The sequence below is a fragment of the Phoca vitulina genome, unplaced genomic scaffold (genome assembly GCF_004348235.1).
Source record: "Phoca vitulina isolate PV1807 unplaced genomic scaffold, GSC_HSeal_1.0 scaffold53, whole genome shotgun sequence".
NCBI classification, from domain to species: domain Eukaryota; kingdom Metazoa; phylum Chordata; class Mammalia; order Carnivora; family Phocidae; genus Phoca; species Phoca vitulina.
Genome location: NW_022589756.1, coordinates 2,753,754 through 2,770,415, shown reverse-complemented (window position 1 = coordinate 2,770,415; position 16,662 = coordinate 2,753,754). Strand labels below are relative to the sequence as shown.

General features: G+C 55.5%; 1 protein-coding gene across 3 annotated transcripts; it reads left to right on the top strand.

Moving 5' to 3' along the window:
• The first annotated feature begins 7,450 nt into the window (after positions 1–7,450).
• EGR3 (early growth response 3) lies at positions 7,451–11,937 on the top strand. Of its 3 annotated transcripts, none has more exons than XM_032389175.1 (2): positions 7,451–7,748; positions 9,050–11,937. In XM_032389175.1, the coding sequence occupies exons 1-2, from the start codon at positions 7,595–7,597 to the stop codon at positions 10,057–10,059; spliced, it is 1,164 nt and encodes a 387-aa protein (XP_032245066.1). In that variant the 5' UTR covers positions 7,451–7,594; the 3' UTR covers positions 10,060–11,937. The 3 variants fall into 3 exon arrangements, with proteins under 3 accessions (XP_032245066.1, XP_032245065.1, XP_032245067.1); XM_032389174.1 differs by lacking the exon at positions 7,451–7,748 and adding an exon at positions 7,832–8,034; XM_032389176.1 differs by lacking the exon at positions 7,451–7,748 and adding an exon at positions 8,065–8,227.
• Positions 11,938–16,662: the final 4,725 nt, after the last annotated feature.

The following is a 16,662-nucleotide window of genomic DNA, read 5'->3' as shown; positions in this document are numbered from 1 at the left end:
GGGCTTCCTAGATATTTTGCCTCATTGAAGCAAGAGAGCTAAGTCCCAGACCTAGGAGCTCCCCTGACAAAATGGAATTTTGGTGGACAAGGGGTACTCCGTCCTGGGGGGGTGGGGGCCGGGGTAGAAATGAAGGGACCAGGTGGGAAGATTCAAGTGGATCAGGCTGTTCCTCCAGTAGACCACATTTCAGAATCACCAAGGTGGGCCCTTGAATTGGGTCAACAGGCTCTTATGGAGCACCCACTGGGGCAGGCCTGGGGCTAGTGCTAGGGAGACAAAGAGGAGTAAGACTCAGTCCCTGCCCTCTGGGAGCTTGTCTTCCGGTAACTTTCTGGGTGATCTTGGGGCAAATAATTCTGAACAGGCCAAATAATGCTGCAGTGGCTGAGAGAGAGAGAAATCATGCCCCTTATCCTTTGCCCATCTGCTCTAAGCCCTGTCAGGAAAACTCACACCATCAGTCAAGCTGATGGGCAGACCTCCAGTGGGCTCCGGTTGGCCGGGATTGTTCCCCCAGCCCTCAAGGTGACGGGAAAGATCCTGGGGCAGCATCGGTCCTTCACTCCAGTGCTGTCAGAAGAGTTTCATTTTCTAGGAGAGCTAAGGCATGGCAAAGGTCAGGAAGCCCTTCCTAAGCCATCTTGGTGAAAGAGGATGCTAACACAACTGAGGAGCTCAAACCCGGGGCCCAAAAGAGTCGTTAACTGCTTGTCCCCAGAATCCAGGTTTTTGACTGCATAGAACAGCCAAAAAGAACCCAAGTCTGTCTCCATCTCCTCACCTTGATGGATGAGGCAAAGGGCCCTCTTGTTTGAGGCTGGCGAGGGTCCTGAGCCAAGGAGCTGGTAAGGGACAAGGATCTCGTAAGGGACAAGGATCTCAACCACAGTTCTCTGGTTTCCCAAAGGTGTTTCTTACAGGGCTGGGAGGGGAGGAACCTGCCAGCCTCTTGGATCCAGCACCTGCCCCATGGGTGAAGCCAAGAGGCTGGTTGTGCGGAGATCGGTAGGAGAGAAACTGTTCTCATCTCTCTCTCTCCGTTTCTCTCTCTCACTCTCTTTGCTCCCCCGACCGCCTCCCCCACTGTCCCCTCGCACTCACACATTTTCTGGTTCATTTCAGATGATAAAGTTCCTCTTTTCAAAAAGCCCCATCCCCCAAGAGTCCTTTCTGCAGAGATACCATCCCTCCCAGTTGAGAAGGGGGCTGTCCCACAGTGGCCCCCAGGGGCAGTAACAGGCCTTCTGAGCACATGACTCCACTTACCTTCCATGAAGCCCTAAGCTACCACAGCAAAGTTCCCATTCTAAGGTCTCATCCCCTGACCCGTGCCTCCTCCTCCACAAGGATCCCAGACCAAGCCTTACAGAACCCCAAACTTGATTAGGAACACTAACGTGTCTCCTCCCAACCCTTTCTACAGTGGAATCCTGAAACAGTGGATTAACAGGGCTGGGAAGACCTTAGAGGTGGGTTGTCTGGTCCACTTCCTACCAGAAGCCCAGGAACAAGAGAGCCTGGCTCAAAGTCACATAGACAATTCATGGCAGAATCCAGAACTCCTGATTCTACTTTCCACTTACCCATCCAGCAAACTCTTTCCAAGTCTCACCTTCTACGGGAGACCTGCCTTCCCTCCCTGCCCCCACCTGGCCCAGCCCTAAATGCTCATCCTCTCCACCCCCCTGTGGCAGTTACTCACAGCCTTGGACTTGTGTCTAAGGAGGGGGCTCCAGGACCACTTGGGGGCCCCTTCCCAACAAATATTATTTTGTAACAAGACTTTCTCCGTTTTGGTCACCAGACTTGCCCCCGAATTCCTGATAGTGTGATCAAAAACCAACCTGATTCAACATGATTATAATGAGTTACTCTGAAATGGGGCACAAGCAAGTGTTCAAAATGGAAATGCAGGACTGATGTGGAGAGGCCCCCGTGGCCTCCAAGACAACCTAGGGTCAAGGGACCTGAGCTCAGAGGGGCACAGTGGCCGTTTCACCTACTGAGAGTCCTGCCAAAAGCCTCCGCCCCCCCCCCCCCCCCCCCCCCCCCCCCACCAACCTCCCTGAGTGCTTAGCCTGGGACTCTCCCCTGGGCAGGGGCTCCTCCCCTACCCCATGCTGGGTCCAAGTGGGTGGAAGGAGGCAACATTCCAATTAACCTTTCTTCTACCCATCACCTTCCCCACAAGTTGTATACCTATCCATCCTATTACCTGCCTCCGCCATCTCATTTCTTTCTCTGACAGCCATGATGGGGGCAAAGGCTGTAATGAAGAGCAGTAGCTTGGAGTCACAAGGCCCCGAGTTCAAATCTCAGCTCAGCCACTTCTTGGCCCAGTATCTTGCAACGAACAACTTGGCGGACTCTTTCCATTTTTTTTAAAAAGCCAAATGTTAAGGGGGCAGCCCTAAAAGCGTTTTCACTGAATGAAGACAATGAAGTATGTCCACAGGGCTCCCATGGCCCCACCTTCTGTGGCTTCAGAAGGAGCACACCTTCAAAAGTCTTCATGGCTGTCAACACTATTTCCCCTCCAAAAGCTTCTAGGCAAAACCCACCTAGCCTCAGCTGGCTGTCTTTGTCAAACAAATAGCAATGACCTCGAGAATGCCAGGGAGAGCTGGCCAGGGAGACTCCACCAGTGACCTGTCTCCTGTGCACATCCTGTGGGGCACCCCAAAATGGAAGGCAACAGAACACCCTTCAGACAGGGTCAGTCCAGAGCAATCCCGCCAGGGTGGGCCCTGTACACAGGTGCCTGGAACGACGTGAGGAACCCCAGACACTCTCTCTGTAGGCCAGACCTCCCGCTGCTTGTCACTGGGCCTGCTACCTACAGTCAGACCTCAGTCCTCCAGCATTGAGCACCTACCATTTCCAGGGCTCATGCTAAGCATGGGGTCATTTCTTACCCTCCCTAAGCATTTTCTTTTAAAATGCAAATCGCCTCTGAGAAGAGCAATGCAATAATTGCTAACACCCCAGATTGAATTAATGGGGGGGTCTTATAAGACTGCAGAGGACTGGATGTCTTCAGCAAAAAGGGGAGCTGAAGTTCAAAGGTGACTGAGGAACTAAGGAGCCAGACAGAACAACAACCTGGCCTTTTTCGGGGGTGAATTCCTGGGGCCACATCGACTCCTTCCTTTATCCTTCCACCAAGACAAACACACCTATGCCCCCCACAAGAGGCAGCAGTCCCCACAAATGCAGCTGGCGTGGGGAGCTGGGTTCCGTGGGAGAGAGCAGCCAGGGGCCGGGCGGCCTTGGCCCCAATGCAGAGGGGCCGGGCCTGCCTCTCACCATCTGCAGGCTGAGGACGCCCTGAACCAGTGCCTACTCGCTCCCCAACAAGTCCGGGGCTTGGAGTTCAGGTAATTAGGCCCTTGGCATTCTCACCTGAGCCCGCCAATAAAATGAGACAATCACCCTCAGCCCCTGTTCGGGAGGGAGAGAAGAAAGAAGGGGGGAGGGAAGGAGGAAAGCTTTTTTTCTATGCTGAATTCAAGGCTTGGCAAGCAGATGGGAGACGGCTATTAGTCTGTAAGCAACCACTCCAAACACCCCAAACCCACTTCATGCCCAGGGTTGTCCCCTCCTGCCACAGAAGCCTGGCCTCCGTCTGCCACCATCATCCAGGGTGACAGGGGACACCTATGGGGGCTCCAGCCTGAACTGGAGCCAGGCAGGGAGGACCTCTGCTTGCAGAGGCAGGCTTTCCCCAGCATGACTCCTTCTTACGGCAGAGGAGGGACAGAAGGGCACGTGTCCCCCACCCCACTCCCAGAGCCAGAGCCACGCTCCAAAAAATCTAGAAGGATGCTCCAGAGTATTAAAGTGCAACCGAGTGACTTCTTTGTACCCGGCCTTATGTCAGCCCCAGCTATCCAGGGCTGGTGCTCCTGCAGAGTGAGGACCTTTCTTTAACCATCTCTACATTGGCACAGTGCCCAGCAGGTACCTGGCACACAAACAGGACTTTCTTTCTCCCCTTAATAATAAACTTTAATGCTTCTTGTATATGATCACACGGATGTGGGATACCTGGCCCTTTTTACTCCCTTTATCACTTATGCTCACACATAAGATACATGGTAGAGTGGGGGAGAATGTAGTTTACCAATATTAATTGCCATTTATGGAGTGCTTGCAAGGGGGCTAGCGTAAGTATGAGGATTATCTCATTTAAAGCTTCCAAAGCAATAGGCATTATTATTATCCCAATTTACAAACAAGGAAACTGAAGCTAAGAAAGAAATTCAGAAATTTGCCCTCACCTGAAGTATTAATGAATACTTATTTAATTAAACTGAAGGCTCCCATTCTTTGTCAAGAACTAGTAGGAAGGAGGGGGGAGGCAATCTGCCCCCAAAGACTGCTATCCAGTCTCACCAACGGGGTAAGCAGGCGGGCAAGCTCTGCTCCTCGCCCCTCTCCTTGGGTGCGACAAGTGCAGCTAGGCTGAAAGTGTCTGGGGGCCATCTCTGGCCGGGTTACACTCCTCCACGGTCTCTGGGGTCCTGGAAGCTCTCAAGGATCCCAAATTCTCACCACTGCCTCTGCCTTTCCTAACGTGGGTCCCTACCGAACAGGACTAGGGTTTCCAGCTCCTTGACTCTCCTCTCCTGGGGAGAGGTCTGGACGGATGGGGAGGGGGTGCATCGCGGCAGGGTCCCCCGGAGTGGAGCTGGACGGCCTGTAGGTCTCGCGCTTCCTTCCCGCCCCCCCCCCCCCCCCCCCCCCCCCCCCGCAGGCTGAGCTGTGCCTCGCGCGGGGAAACAGGGCACTGCAGTCAATACGGTGGCCTGCCGCTCGCCCAAGGCCGCGGCCCTGGCGGCGTCTGCTGGCCCCGGGCAGGAACCCGCGGAGACCCCCTGCCACCTCCGGGTGCCCGGGCAGCAGGAAGCGCCGCCGAGGGGCCAGGTGCGGGCGATACTCGCTAGTCCCCGCCGCTCCCGGCTTCTCCCTCGCCGCCAGGCTCCGCGGCCAGAGGCCGGAGCCGCCGGCTAATTTTTCACGCCCCCCAGACCGCCTCCCTAGGTGACGCTAGAGTCTGTGCGGTTCCTTTAAAGGCTGCGGGTTCCGTTCTTCTTTCCTTTTCCACTGGATGCCAAAATATGCAAATCCGGGGACCGGAATCAGCAGCCAAATCGAGGAGAAGGGGCGCGGCCGGCGCGTCACCGGATCCGCTCCTTGTATGGCTTTTCCCGGCTTGGCCCGCAGCCCCGCGACCCTCCCTGCAGCCGCCAGGGCCCCTCCCGCGCCCAGCCGGGCTCACACCGCCGCCCACGCCCCCGGGCCGGCCGCTCGCCCCCCTAGGGAGGGAGCCGGGGGCGGGAGGCGCTGCATGCCCTGATTCCGGCCGGAGCCCGGGACCGCTGCAGAGCGCTCCCTCCCTGCGCCGCGCAGGCGGAGGAGAGCCCGGGGGCGCAGTGCCTCCCCGGTAGAGGTGTGGGGGGCCTGGCGGGAGCGGCGGCCGGGGTGGGGTGGGGTGAGGGGGCTCGCGGGCGGCGGGAATCCCTCCTTTGCTAAGAACCAGAGAAGATCCGGGGGAGGCCGGGCCCTCCCACCCCCAGTTCTCCGCCGAGCGAAGGGGAGGGGAGCGAGGTTGTCATCCACCCCCACCACGATGTGCAGCTCGGGAGTTCCTCCCACACGTCCCCGGCCCGCGTGGCCCTCCCACGGAGTGAGGCCCGGGGATCCTCTCTTCCTCCTTGTCAACACTCCCACTCCCCCTGAGAATGCACGTTCCCCCAACCCCGACTCCCCAGCGAGGGGCGGGGGGGAGACGCGGGATTCACCGCGCCCACACGGCCACCGAGGAGGGAATCCTCCCACGCCAAGCCGGTGCCGGTGTGATTCGGGGTCGCTCCCCCACGCTCCCTTTCTCTCCTCCCGCTCTCCCGCGGCCGGGCCGCGCGCGCTCCCGCAGCAGGCCTCGGGGAACGTAGCAGCCGCCCCCGGGATCTGCTGCCGCTCCGGGAGGTGACAGCGTTCCGGTCGTCAAACAGGAGGCCCTTGACTGCAGGGCGCCGGCAGGCAGCGATGGGGACAGCCCTGTGGAAGGCGAGGGGGAGGGTAGAGATTAGAGGAGGTGGCTCCGAGACTGTGGGTTCGGCAGGCTCCCGCTGCAACTCAGTGGCGGGCCCTTCTCAGGCAGCAACAGACAGCGACTGCGCCTGGGCCTGCTGAGCCCTCCTGCCATCCCGTGGCCAAAGGGGGTGCTTTGGAACCGTTAGGGAATTATCAGGGATTTGGTGCACATGTTTCCTATCCCCTCAACTTCATTCCTACTTCTTCACCACCCGAACCGTACATCCTCGACCCCAAAAGTGCGGGGGTTCTCGCCTCCCGCGCCGCCACGCTGCAGCCACCAAGCTCGCCGCCGCCGCGCTCCGCTGGGAGTCAGCTCAGGGTCAGGGGCCCCGGGAGCGGCAGGGGTTCGGGCGGAGAATCCCAGTGAGGGCCGCACGAATGTGGTGGGGATCCTGGATCTGCGACCCCGGACCCGCTGCAATCCTCCTCGAAGGGACGCCCTCCCTTTCTCTCGGTCTCAGGCCGGGTCCTAGGTGCGAGACGAGCGGCGGGAGCAGGGTCGGAGCGCACACCTTCCGGGTTCCCCAGAAGTTCCCAGGTTGCAAGGGGACCTCGCCGGGTGTTTCCAATTGCCTTTCTCCCTGCTTGGGGTGTTGGAGGCCACTTGCAAACAACTCCAGCCCCCCGCCCCCCGCGGTACAAGCGCGCTCTCGTAGTGCGGACCTAAAATAAACACACAGGCGGTTATTGCTTTTCCAACTCCGCGCTGCGCGCTTTACGCTTTGCGTTCAGTTGCTTCCCTCTTTCCTCTCTCCTCTCGAATTTTCCTTCTTTCTTCTCTTTTATTTCTCTCTTTCTCTCATTTTCTTAAGATCCGCGAGCGTTGCGGGCGCCGCATGTTGGCTGCGGCCCGCTTCCTGCTTTCTAATGTTCCATTGTGAGGAGCTTCCATTGTGACGTCGCGCCCCTTCGGCTGGGCTTTGTCTGTCCATATATGGGCAGCTACGTCACGGAGCTTTCCCGGGGCTCAGATAAATAGGCTGGTGGAGTTCCCTGGCTGGGAGCTTTTGGGCAGCAGTGAGCTTGCTAGGAAGCGGCGGGGCTGGTGGTGGTGGTAGCGGCGGCAGCGGCGGCGGCGGCGGCGGCGGCGGCGGCGGCGGTGGCGGTGGCGGATCGGGGGGCGGGGGGGCCGCCGGCGCGCATCTGTTTGTGAGAGCAATACTGAGGCCGCGTCCAACCCCCTCGGGCCGAGACTCCCCCAGCCCAGGCCCCCCTCACCCCCCGCACACGCCCCCCCCCCCAGCCTCTTACGGCACCAGCGGAGGCACCCAAGAGGATTACCCCCCTTTGCCCTCTCTCCCACCCACCCCAAAAAGAGAAGATCCCCTCCCCTGGTCCACCCCTTCCCCTCTTCCCTCCCCCTCCCCCCGAACTTTCCCTCTCGCATGCTTTTCCCCTGCACCACGGATCGCCTCTCGGATGCCGCTTGCCTGGAAGCTGCGTTAGGAGCGAGCGGCGGCGGCGGCGGCGGCGGCGGCAGCTCGGGAGTGCTATGACCGGCAAACTCGCCGAGAAGCTGCCGGTGACCATGAGCAGTTTGCTAAACCAACTGCCTGACAATCTGTACCCCGAGGAGATCCCCAGCGCGCTCAACCTCTTCTCCGGCAGCAGCGACTCGGTAGCCCATTACAATCAGATGGCTACAGGTAAGGGCGGCGGGGAGGCGGCGAGGCAGCGAGGCAGCGAGGAAGGAAAGGGAGAGAGAGGAAGAGGAGGGAACGAGCTAGCGAAGGACGGATGGATGGATGGATGGATGGATAGATGGATGGATGGATGGATGGAGAGATGGGGGGCGCGCTGGGAATTTTCCGGGGGGCGAGTTGCTTTTCCCACCCACTCCTCCCGCCCTCCCCGATCGGGAAGGCTCGGTTGGCGACGCCACGGTAGAGGCTTCGGTTCTCCCGGGTGGGGGCAGCCGCCGACCAGAGGGAGGTAGGTGCGAGCGGCTCTGGGGTTCTCCACTTAGGGGGCGCGATCGCCAGGCTGCGCGCAAGGCGTGGTGCTGTCGCCCCCTTTCCCGGGAGGAGCCCAGCGTCCCTTTCACCCGCGCTCTCCCCCCCTTACTCCCTCAGCCTCCCACCCGGGATGGAGCCATGTGCGGCGTGGAGTCCCCGCGGTGGGAGAGGTACTGCGACGCTGCCTTTCCGGGGCGTTCAGCAAAGCCGTGGGGGTGTGGGGACGGCGGGGAGAGGGAGGGGGTCCACCCGCGCGGGGGCCGTCACGGGGGGCGATCCCCCGGCCGTGGAGCTTGGGAAGAGCGGCCACTCCCGCCATGGAGACACGGGCCGGTTTTCCGCCGCCCTCCACCCTCGCTCGCTGAGGCTGGGCTTTCCCCCTCCAGCAAGAGCCGAAAGCTCCTTCAGGCCTGGCGGAGGCTGGGGCCCGGGAAGGCGGCGGGAGAGCTCCCTTTGCGAGCAGAACCCCTCTGCGCGCAGAGGACAAAGCGTCGGAGCGCTCCGGGTCAGGGACCCGGGCGCGGTGCGCACGGGGGGCTTCGTCGGGGCAGGAAAGGCGCGGCGTCCCGGCGCGGACAGGGCTAGGGGAAGAGGCCGAGTTGTGTGCGCCGGAGAGCGAGAGCCCGGCGCGCTCGGGGTCTGAAACTACCTGTAGCTGCAGCTACCTGCCCGCCCCACCTCGGAAACAACAACAATGCTTCTCGCGTGCGCGCGTGTGTGTGTGCGTGTGATACGTGAGTGTGTGCGCGGCGTGTGCGGTGTGTGTGCAGCAGCCACTCCACACCCCGATCCGTAGTATTTTGCTGTATCCAGGTTGCGCCCGGGAGCACGGCACCGCCCGCTTTGCGCCCGGGCGCAGCTTTCCTCCTACCCGGTGCGCTGTTCACTTCACCCAGCCGCACCCTCCACACCTGGGCAAGGACCTGGGCGCCCCGGCCCGGGAGCCGGCTCGGCTTCACTCACCCCTCCCCTCTCTTCCCCGCTCTCCGCAGAGAATGTGATGGACATCGGTCTGACCAACGAGAAGCCCAACCCGGAACTCTCTTACTCGGGCTCCTTCCAGCCAGCCCCCGGCAACAAGACCGTGACCTACTTGGGAAAGTTCGCTTTCGACTCCCCTTCCAACTGGTGTCAGGACAACATCATTAGCCTCATGAGCGCTGGCATCTTGGGGGTGCCCCCGGCCTCAGGGGCACTCAGCACGCAGACCTCCACGGCCAGCATGGTGCAGCCGCCGCAGGGCGACGTGGAGGCCATGTATCCGGCGCTGCCCCCCTATTCTAACTGCAGTGATCTCTACTCGGAGCCTGTGTCTTTCCACGACCCCCAGGGCAACCCCGGGCTCGCCTATTCCCCCCAGGATTACCAATCGGCCAAGCCGGCCTTGGACAGCAATCTCTTCCCCATGATTCCTGACTACAACCTATACCACCACCCCAACGACATGGGCTCCATTCCGGAGCACAAGCCCTTCCAGGGCATGGACCCCATCCGGGTCAACCCGCCCCCTATTACCCCTCTGGAGACCATCAAGGCATTCAAAGACAAGCAGATCCACCCGGGCTTTGGCAGCCTGCCCCAGCCGCCGCTCACACTCAAGCCCATCCGGCCCCGCAAGTATCCCAACCGACCCAGCAAGACCCCGCTCCACGAGCGGCCCCACGCGTGTCCGGCGGAGGGCTGCGACCGCCGTTTCAGTCGCTCGGACGAGCTGACCCGGCACCTGCGCATCCACACGGGCCACAAGCCCTTCCAGTGCCGGATCTGCATGCGGAGCTTCAGTCGCAGCGACCACCTAACCACTCACATCCGCACGCATACGGGCGAGAAGCCCTTTGCCTGCGAGTTCTGCGGGCGCAAGTTTGCGCGCAGCGACGAGCGCAAGCGCCACGCCAAGATCCACCTCAAGCAAAAAGAGAAGAAGGCGGAGAAGGGGGGTGCGCCCTCTGCGTCCTCAGCGCCTCCCGTGTCCCTGGCCCCTGTGGTCACCACCTGCGCCTGAGGCTCGGGCCCCCAGATCCCCACTTTTCCCCTGCAGTGTCTCCCAGCTGCTCGCCTGAAAGCAGCGGGAAAGCTAGCCACGGAGGCGCAGGGGCCGCGCCCTGGCCTCTCCATGGACGTAAGGTCCCTTGTTCCCCTTCGATGTCCCCCGTTTCCACCCTTTCACACCGGCCAACGGTCGGGGGCCAGGGCAGGAGGTGCCCTCCCTTCGCTGCCCCCCCTAACCAAGGCGTGGGGGCGGAAAGGTGGCGTCTAGCCCGCTTTGTTCAGTTCGGATCGTCTTGATCCAGGGGCCGCTGGGCCGCGCCAAGGACCTGCGGGGGACTGAAGGCGGGGCCCGCCCAAGCTTCGCCCGACCCAAGCACCTCACGGTTCCCCCCACGTCTCTCTCGGTTCCCCCTCGAAGACCCGAGAGGGGGAGGGGGTAAGGAGCGCACCAAAGCGCAGAGCTTGCTGCCCGCCGCACGCACGCGCGCCTGCGTGCGGGGATGCGCGCGAGTGTGCGTGCTCGCGTGAGTGTTATGTGTGTGGGTGTGTGGGTGTGTGTGCGCGCGCGCGCACGCGTGTGTGTGTGTGGGTGGGTGGGTGTGTGTGACTCTTGAGCTGAACTGGGCTGTGTCCACCCCAAACTCTTCCCCACATCGGGTCCCCAGGCCGCTGGGGGAATGTCCCAGGTTGGGGGCCTGCACGTGGCCGGATGAGACGGTCTTCCATCTGTTCGGAAAGAATGTTTCTTACAGAAATGCCTCGGATGCCGCCGCCGCGGGGCTGCTACCGCCGTGTGGGGTTCGGCCCCTCCGTACCCCTCCTTTTCCGAGCGCTTCCCTCTTAGGCCTCAGGGCAGTTTGATCTGCGGGGAGAAGGAACAGCTATCACTAAACCTGCCTTGTAACAAATCTATTTCCTCAGCCCCACTTTTCAAAATCTGTGTTCCTGAGCTCGCCCTCTGCGCTTTCTCCCCCTCCTCCCCCTTCTCTCTAAAGCCTTTTCCCACCTCTTTCAAAATCTTCTTCCAGAAAGGCAGGCCTCAACCAGCCACCTCATTTCACCATCTTTTTGTTTTCACTCACTCATACCCATTTCTCCTTCCCCCCATGGATGGGAAAGCAGGCTCATTTTTCGTTCTTTGTCATCGCCAACACAACAGGTAGAATACAGATCTATGTATACGGTGTGTGTGTGTGTGCGTGTATGTGTATATGCACACACGCATATATATATCACACACACACACACACACACACACACACACTATGTACTCCTAGCAAAATAATATCTCTAAGGTACTTGGCTATCCAGTGCAGTGCACCGGAATAAAGAGAATTTGTAGGTATATAAGCTTTAAATGATTTATTTTTATGAAAAATGTAACTGATGAGATTATATCTACATAGGTGTGTGTATGTATATATAAACATATATATGTATGTATGTATGTACACCTGCGTATACACACATACACACATCTTTGTCCAAATTTTCCTTAAAGATATGGGTATTTTTGCATTAATCCATGTTGCTGAATGAGGCGTATCTTTTCGCAACCCAGTCTCACTTTCTCCCCGCCCTACCTCACCTCTTCTCAGGCACCCCCTCCTCCCCAGCGCTTCCCCCACACAGGGGTGACTCTTTTGAAGTGGAGTAGTAGGGAAGGTTGCTCTCTGACACAGCTTCCAGCACAGTCTTGACTGAATGTACTGTTCCCTCTTAGCGTTATTTCTCCTGTGGTCACTAAGCTGCCCAGAGAGAAGGAACAAAGGTCTGGAGTTTACAGAATGTCTGTTTTTAAAGTCACTTTATGCGTTTCCCACTTTTTTTTTTTTAAGAGAAAAAAAAGCATCGGGGGTTTTTTTTGTTTTGTTTTTTGTTTTTTGGGTTTGTTTTTTGTTTTTTGTTTCCTTTGGTGGTGGATAAATAATACTAAAAGGAGTCTAGTGAAAGAGAAAAAAAAAAATCAAAGAGCAGGGGGATTGTGAATTTCCAGGTACTTGGACTTTTTGTAGAAGGAGAGAGAAGAGGATGAAGTGTGCCAGGAGGGCCCATATTTTTTCAGCTGAAGGGTAAAATCTTTCTTTGCAGAGACAGTATTTTGCTGAATACTTTTTATAATGTGATGATTATTAAAAACAAAAATTTTGGTCACTTCAAAGCTGGAAGGAGGAATCAAATATCCTTTAATATTTTTTCCTTGCTCCTTCTGGTTTATGCATGTCACTGCATGATAATCTGAGTTTTCCTTTGTTTTAATAAAACTGTTCTCAGACATTTAAGCTTAAACTAAGAGAAAAATAACTTTGTTGCCAAAAGGTTGTGCTATCCAGATTTTTTTATATGTCTGCATGTTTTAAAAAAACAACAACAAAAGAAAATGCACTCTAACTTATGTGAACTGAGAGAAAAAAATCAGGTTTTAAACAGGAAAACCTATGGGGAATGATATTTTTTGAAAGACTTTTGTATAAAGTTGAGTACTTAGAAAAAGACAAACCAGATGTAATATATTTTGTGGATGTTTTTATTTCTTGGATTTATAGTACCTTATACTAAGGTTAAAAAAATATGCTTGATATTGTGAAAAGGTGAAATTCTTCACCAACATTTCATTTGCTCCTTTGTCACATTGTTATGCCAATATAATATAGTTAATGAAAACAGCATTTTTAAAAACCGAAATATTGAAATGGTGTAATGTTGTACCATTTGCACTGTGAGCAAATGCTAATACAGTAAATATATTGTGTTTGCTGACAATCAGCCGGCCTATAAATCTCCTTATTTTATTTCTTGTTTTCATAGTATAAAGTTTTGGTTTGGCCTGTTTTTTGTCTTGTTTTGTTTTCGGCTGAGGGTTGGTTTGCTAGGTTCTTAAGCCAGGTTTTGCTGCTCTTGCTCTGAAAACTCAATGTGAAACATGGAATTTGGCATTATTAGAAGTCAGTCAGAATTTTGTGCGGGGTCTGGTGTTTCAAACCCCGTGTCTAGTGTTTACCCTGGTTCTGAGAGAATAGGATTCTTCCTCCACACTGCTGGGAGTCTCAGACTGCCAGAGAGGTTAGGCAAACAGATGAGATAAACTCATGGGAAACAGGGCTAGGGACCGGAACCTTCTAGAACCCTTCTCCCTGGTTTCTAGTGGGTATTGAGGGTAGAGAGGCGGGGATCTAGTGGATGAACTATGGCTCTGGCAGTGACAGGGAGCACCAGAGCAGGACCCTCTAGAGGCCCTACAACCACACTGAGTAGTGCTCTTGCTACAACTTCTGAAGCCTGAAAAACAGGTGGAGACTTGAGAGAAGGTTCTCCAAGGTTGGCAAGATAACCAGAGAGATTGGAGGCTCTATTGCGGTCAGATAATTGGGAAAAATCAGATTTAAAAAGTAGGCATCTTCAGTCCCACTAGGACAGGACCCTCCAGGCCTTACTATTTGCAGCTGCCTGGGAAAGAGGGTCTTGGCTGAAAAAAAAAGCAGCTCTTATGAACTCCCCAGGGATCTGATGTTTCTGCGAGGAGAAAGAACGTTTGGGATTTGGAGAATGTACAAGGAATATTTCATATAGCTTTAACCCCTCTCATCTTATGACTTCTATCGCCCATAGAGGTGATGCTTCCCCTACTCTATGAGCTTTCTTCCCCAGAATCTTCCCCTTTCTTCACTGAGTTCTTTGGCCAGCCCTAGAGCTTTCTCCCGCTTCTCTTAAGGAGACACGTACCCTCCACTTCCTTCGTGTGTCCCCAGCTCCGCCCTGCTTCCTTCACCTTATTTCCGCGTGAGTCTTTACAGTCCTTTATCCTCCTGCAGCTTGTTCAAGAATGGCCTTTGGACAGATCAGTCCTTTCTCTCTCTTCCTACCTGCCCTCTAAAACACCTAGTTGGGCTTTTCTGTCATGTATTTTGCACATCATTCGCCTCAGCAAAGCTTGGGGGCAGGCGCTTGGTGTCTGATACTGCGCTGTGTAGATGAAGCACCACACAGCAACTGGGGGACAGCGTCTTGCCGCCTGAAGCAACCATACAGTGACAGAAATGGAGTACAGCATCCCTGCTCAGAAACTGCTCTTGCCGCCCCAGTCAGGCCCATCACCCTGAAAAATGTGGGTGGTATTTCTGGTTGGCTGAAGTTACCAAGAAGTTGAGGGCAGACCTGGGTGGAGGTGGTGGGCTGTGTCCTTAGAAAAGAATGTTTTTGAAGTGTGAGATCAATAAAGAGAATGCGGCCTGGAATCTTCCATTTCCTCACCCACACAATTCTAGGACACGGGCTGCCATCTTGAATTCCCTTCTCTCACCTCATGAAACTTTCGAAATTCCGAACTGCAACTATAGCCGCAAGGAGGTATCCTTTTTTAACAAAGGGAATCCAAGATGGCTGAAAAGTCCTAATGAGTGAGTATATAATCCACCTCTTTGCTAAACTAGATATTTGCTTCCAGATTTCTGTGTTTTTCAAGTGCATATTTATCAGAGAAAGATCGCGTCACTGGGTGTCTTCGTAGGTAGCATCCAGCCCCACCTGCACGTCCTCCAATCAAATCAGGCCTTCAGAGCTATACTTTCGTCAACAGTGTACTATGCTGCATGATTAATAAACTCACTTCCCATTGGTGCATATTACTCAATCCAACCTGGTCCAACCACTGGGTTACTTGACAATATGGCAGCCCGCCTGGCTGGCACCAGCCCTGGGTGGTGTAATCTCTGATTCATACTTTGTAGCTAGATAAGGCTGTCCCAGATAGCATCACACCAGCAACCCAACCTGCCTGGGTTTGTAAATATGGGGAGAGGAAACTGAACCCTCAGACTTAGGGATGAAGTGAAGAGATGGTAGAGGAAAGGGTTCGGTGAAATTATCATGATAAGGAATCAATGTAAGCTTGTCTGGGAGCAAAGTGAGGCATAGAAAAATGGAAGAGGCATAACTATGTCCAAAGCAACCTCTAAGGTGTTTAGGGGTGAAAGAAAGGATCTCTCTCTCTCTCTCTTCCTCTCTCTCTCATCTTGGGAGTGGCTTACTGAAGGCAATGACTCTTTGCAAAATTGTACGCCAGGAACTAGGGCTGGGTGCAAATGAGGATATACTTCATGAGAAGTGAGGGGCAAGGAATGGCTTATTTTCTAGATGGTAGTGGTAGTAGTAATGTAAGTGTGTGTCTATGTATTCTTCTCAAGTATATAAAAAGGAATAGAAAGGTGGATTCTGATGATAGCAGGGTAATGGCTTCTGGCCAGTCACTACAGACCCCCTTTCATTAATCCAGAATTTGCCTGCCATAGATGAGGGGTTGTGAGCTGCCTTTCCCTGGCCTTGATTGGCTCCCCTAGTGCCATGGAATAATAAGCCTCGGGAAAGTAGAAGGCCTCTGTGTGTCCCAAAGACTAGAAGTCACACTGGCTTAACGACTAGGGGGAAATGACTTTCTAAAAGGTGCCATGGAGTTTTCAAAAGAGGTCATAATCCTAAATCTATCCCAAGCGGTTCTTTTTTAGAAAACCCACTCTTTGCACGGAGAGGAATGAGGTCTCCAGAGGAAGAGAAAAGACCCAAGTGACTCTCGGAGCCCCTTGGCCACCTCAGTCCCCGGGACAAGGCTGCAAGCAGTCAGGCCCCTGTCAGTCATCCACAGTGGCCAGGGACACATCTGGCTTGGTCAGCTTCTCCCAGCATCCCAGCTCTTGAAACTTCACCACTCTTTTTGCTTGAGGGTTCCTTTCTACCCCATATTTTCTACCTCATATTTTCAGCAGTTGGTCATTTTCACAGCCTCTGCAGGAACAGAGGTGGGCCAGCGTGGGGGGCAGTGGGATGAGGCTTGCCCAACTTGCACTAAAGTCGCTGACATGTCCATGTCCAGGCAGGAAGGGACCAGACCCTGACTCACTTGCCTAGGATCCTCATTCCCCATCCTCATCATGGTTGCCTTGTCTGGCGTCTGAAAGTGGGACAGTCCCTGCCTTCCACCTCTGCTGGCCACCAAGAGCACAGGGCTCCTCTGCCCTCTGACCTGGGCGTGAAAACAGTATTTCTTCCCTTCCGGCAAGTACACAGACGGCTAGAAGAAAGGTTTCTGAGCCATCTTACTAAGGAGCTGATGCAAACAGAACATGGCCAAAAGCTGCAAACAAGAATGAAAGAATCCGAGGTTCTAGATGGTGCTGGCTACTCAACAGAAACGCTCTAATGTCCAGGTTGGGTGGGAGTTTGACCACCATATGGTTTCTTTAGTGTTGCCTCGCCTGCTTCTTGGCCTTGTCTCCAGGAAGGCCCTAGCACATTCTCTTAAGACTGAGACATGGGGCTTCCATGGGTTACTGATATGCTCTTCTCCTCTCAAGGTCCCGGGACAGAGGACAGAGGAGGCACTCTCCTGGACCTCAGGCAACCCACCCTGCGCCAACAGTCTCCTCTGCACCTGTTCCTGGGGGCCTCTGTGACTCCCCAACCCTCCCATCCTATCACTTGCCAGCCACATTCTCTGGGCCCAGCTCATTTTGCATGGAGCATGATCGCGAGTCCTTCAGGCCGGCTCTCCCTGTGAGGCCTGCCTACGGCCTGTAGCCATCTTAACCTCAGGCCTTCACAGTGGCATCATGACCCACGCAGA